A 3,716-nucleotide genomic window follows, 5' to 3' on the forward strand; every position below is an offset into this window, starting at 1 on the left:
GCTGCCAGCACCTTATCTGCATTAGGACATGCAGTATTGCTGCCACCGATGGTAGCAATGATGGAAAATTTCAGGGGGAAAAGCCTAATAGACTTTGATGAATGAGCCCATTAAGGCTGAATAGCTGTTGAACTACTTGATGAAATGTATATTTACATACTGTGTGGGTGTTCATAGAGAGAGGTGGGCCAAAGCCATAACATTTGAATCTGGATTTTAACTTCTGCTCAGATTTCAGGGTTCTTTGGAACCAAGTTCAACCCATTATGGAAAGGGAGGCAGTTGTGAAATTCATATTTATATTCTGAACTGTGACCCACTTGGATACACATGTAAAAATTGGGACTATTTAGTTCTGGGGCTTTAGGGTGGGCTAATCTCGAACATAAAAAGATATAGTATGCACATTTTAGTGCTGGTCAAATAGTCTGTAGCAAATAATGTACTCAATGCATTTTACATTTTATTCTCTTTGTGAACTATCCTAGAGCCACTCAGGATTTTCTTGAAGATATTCGTTATTAATTCATTATTTTTCAGTGAATAATTCTCCTTTTGCAGATTGTCTGTGACCAGGTCATTGAAAAATTCACATAGCATTGGTTAGTTACATAAACCATGTGGTATTTTTGGTGTTCTGTAATTTGGATGATTTATGTAACAACACAATACAATGCAAACTGCAAATTTTGCAGTTGAATATACAATCTGAGCAAACCATTTGAACTTGATATTCATCTCAATAAAATGCATTGTCTAGAACATTTGCAGAAAGAAAACACTAAATGGGTACAACATACACTTTGAAGAAACAAACTCATTGAAAAGAAATCAAATGTTTATTCACAGAAAATGTTTTGCCATTTTGCCCAGCTCTAAAATGTTTCTGTATACCATTCATAATACCCTTTGTATCCTTGGATCTCCTAACACAGTCGGATTGGCTGAGACATGGCTATGCATCCTTAAATAGTTCTGCACTATTAAACAACAGGTAAAATGTGTTTTAAAAAATCCACTGTTGCCTATTAACCATTAGTTAAAGCAAGAGAAGGAAATATTTATTATCATTATTAATATACATTCATATTGAGGTAGTGTTTAGAAATCCAAACAGAATGAGGGCCCCATTATGCAAAGAATAGTGTAGACATACATATGATGAAACAATCCCTGCCTTGAGAATTACATTAGAAAGCTATAAAACTATTGTCTCAATTCTGTACTTCACTTTTCTCAATTTTTCTTAGTTCTTTCTTTACTGAAACTACAGCCTGAAGTACTTTTGTAGCATTGCATAGAAAACCAATACACTGGCCCACTGTTAGAATGTATCATTGTAAATATGAGCATCTTTGCTGAACAGGAAGGCTAATGCAGTACACACAAATAATTTTTACACCATTTTGTTTTGAAAAAATGTAGTAAAGTCTGATTAAAAGATTGCCTTCTATTTTCAAGTGGTAATTGTGTAAAATATACATAGGTAAAAATCAACTCTTGGGGCAGAAAAAATAGCTTGAGTAGGATCATGATTTGGCTTTTGGCATTGTGCTCACACTCTGGTGAGACAATTTTTTATTCAGGACACACAGATGGATATCACCATGAAGGGGTGGGCATCCTTGTCGACAAACAGACGAGAAAGAGTTTGTTAGAATGGAGTCCTGTTACCTCCAGAATAATAAGAGCGAGATTCTTCTCCAGATATGCGAAGACCACCATCATCCAATGTTATGCACCTACTCAACAAGCCGAGGAAGAGGAAAAAGACTTGTTCTATATCAGACTTCAGGAAGAGATACTTAAGACCCCATGCCACGACATCCTGATTTTGATGGGCGACTTCAACGCTGAAGTCGGTTCCAATAACGACGAGTATGAAGCATGTATGGGGCGGGAAGGAGTTGGAGAGAGAAATGATAATGGTCAACGATTTGTAGATTTATGTCTTGAGAATGGACTGGTGATAGGTGGAACAATTTTCCAACACAAGACAATACACAAATTGACGTGGATATCACCAGATGGGAAAACCAGGAACCAAATTGATCACATTGTGATCAATCGAAAGTGGAGAGGGTCGTTGTTGGACACCAGAGTATCAAGAAGTGCAGATGTAGGTGGCGATCATCACCGTGTATTGAGTAAGCTTCAGATAAAACTGAGAAAGATGAAGAAAGTTTATGGGCAACAAATTTTCGACTCAAGGAAGTTGAAAGAACCATCGGTAAAGGCACAGTTCATACTGGAGCTCTCAAAAAAGTTTCAACTTCTAAATGATTTGCGAACTGGTAATATAAACACTATTTGTGACAACGTTGAGAAGGTATATGTGGAGGCCAGCAAGACAGTGCTTGGCTATAAGAGAAGAGAGTGGAAAGTATGGATTTCAGATCATACATACAAACTCATTGAGGAGAGGAAGATAGCAAAATTACGTATGCTGACTGGAAGTGGTGAACAACAGAAAGCTGCAAATGAAGAATACAGGGAGAAAAACAAGGCTGTGAAGAGAAGTGTTCGAAAAGATAAAAGGGATTATATTACCAGTCTGTCAAGAGAGGCACAGTCAGCAGCCGTGCGGGGCGACACAAGAACTGTGTATAGAATCACGAGGACTTTGAGAGGAGGGTTCAGCAATAGGTGAACAGCGGTTAGAGGAAAGGATGAGAGCATATTGATAGAAGAGAAAGAACAAATTAATCGATGGGCAGAGCATTTTAGAGAGACTCTAAATAGACCAAATCCTGAAGAGGTAGTTGAACTAGAGGAAACGAGTTTTCAGATGGAGGTAGAACAAGGGCCTATCACAGAGCGAGAGATAGAAGAGGCCATTAGACAGACAAAAGAAAATAGGGCACCAGGCGAAGATAGAATAACCGCAGAAATGCTAAAAGCCGACCTGAATATGAGTGCCGGGATTCTAGAGGAGCTATTCAACAAGGCATGGGAAGAAGAGAAAGTACCTGAAGCATGGAAGAAAGGTATCATTGTGAAATTACCAAAGAAGGGTGATTTGTCTTTGTGTGATAATTGGAGAGGTATAAACCTGTTATCAGTGCTCGGGAAGGTTTTCTGCAGAGTCCTGTTACAGAGAATAAGACAAGCAGTAGAAGAGGTCCTGAGGGAAGAACAAACAGGATTTAGAAGTGGGAGAGGATGCGTTGATCAGATATTTGTATTACGTATGATAATGGAACAATCCCTTGAATGGAACTCGCCACTGTTCATTAACTACCTTGATTTCAAGAAGGCATTTGATAGCATCCGCCATCCATCTCTCTGGAATATCCTAAAAACATATGGATTCCCTCCGAAAGTTATTAACATCCTCAAAGATATGTATGCTGATAATAAGTGTTGTGTTCACCATGAAGGACAGTGGAGCGAGTGGTTCCATGTGAGAACGGGAGTTAGACAAGGATGTGTTATTTCGCCCATCCTATTTCTTGTGGTTATAGACTGGGTGATGCGGAAAGCCACCGAAGATAGGCCAAGACGGATCGCATGGGGACCCTCTGGTCATATTGAAGATTGTGACTTTGCGGGTCACATCGCCCTGATTTCAAGCTCTCAGATGGACCTCCAAGAGAAGACTGATAGAGTAGGTAGAGCAGCAAGGTGCGTGGGACTTAATATCCACGCCGGTAAGAGCAAAACAATGAAAGTAAAAACAGCCAGCTCGACGACGACAGTAGTATGTGACGTAGAAT

At 39.3% G+C, this 3,716-nt stretch overlaps 1 protein-coding gene across 1 annotated transcript; it reads left to right on the top strand.

Moving 5' to 3' along the window:
- Positions 1 to 1,531: 1,531 nt before the first annotated feature.
- LOC120409474 lies at positions 1,532 to 3,490 on the top strand (the record flags this gene model as incomplete). The annotated part of the gene is made up of 2 exons (XM_039547620.1): positions 1,532 to 2,581; positions 2,891 to 3,490. Coding segments are annotated over exons 1-2 (1,650 nt in total), but the record flags the coding sequence as incomplete, so codon positions are not given.
- Between the last annotated feature and the right edge of the window lie 226 nt (positions 3,491 to 3,716).

This window comes from Mauremys reevesii, linkage group 7 (assembly GCF_016161935.1).
Source record: "Mauremys reevesii isolate NIE-2019 linkage group 7, ASM1616193v1, whole genome shotgun sequence".
Classification (NCBI taxonomy): domain Eukaryota; kingdom Metazoa; phylum Chordata; order Testudines; family Geoemydidae; genus Mauremys; species Mauremys reevesii.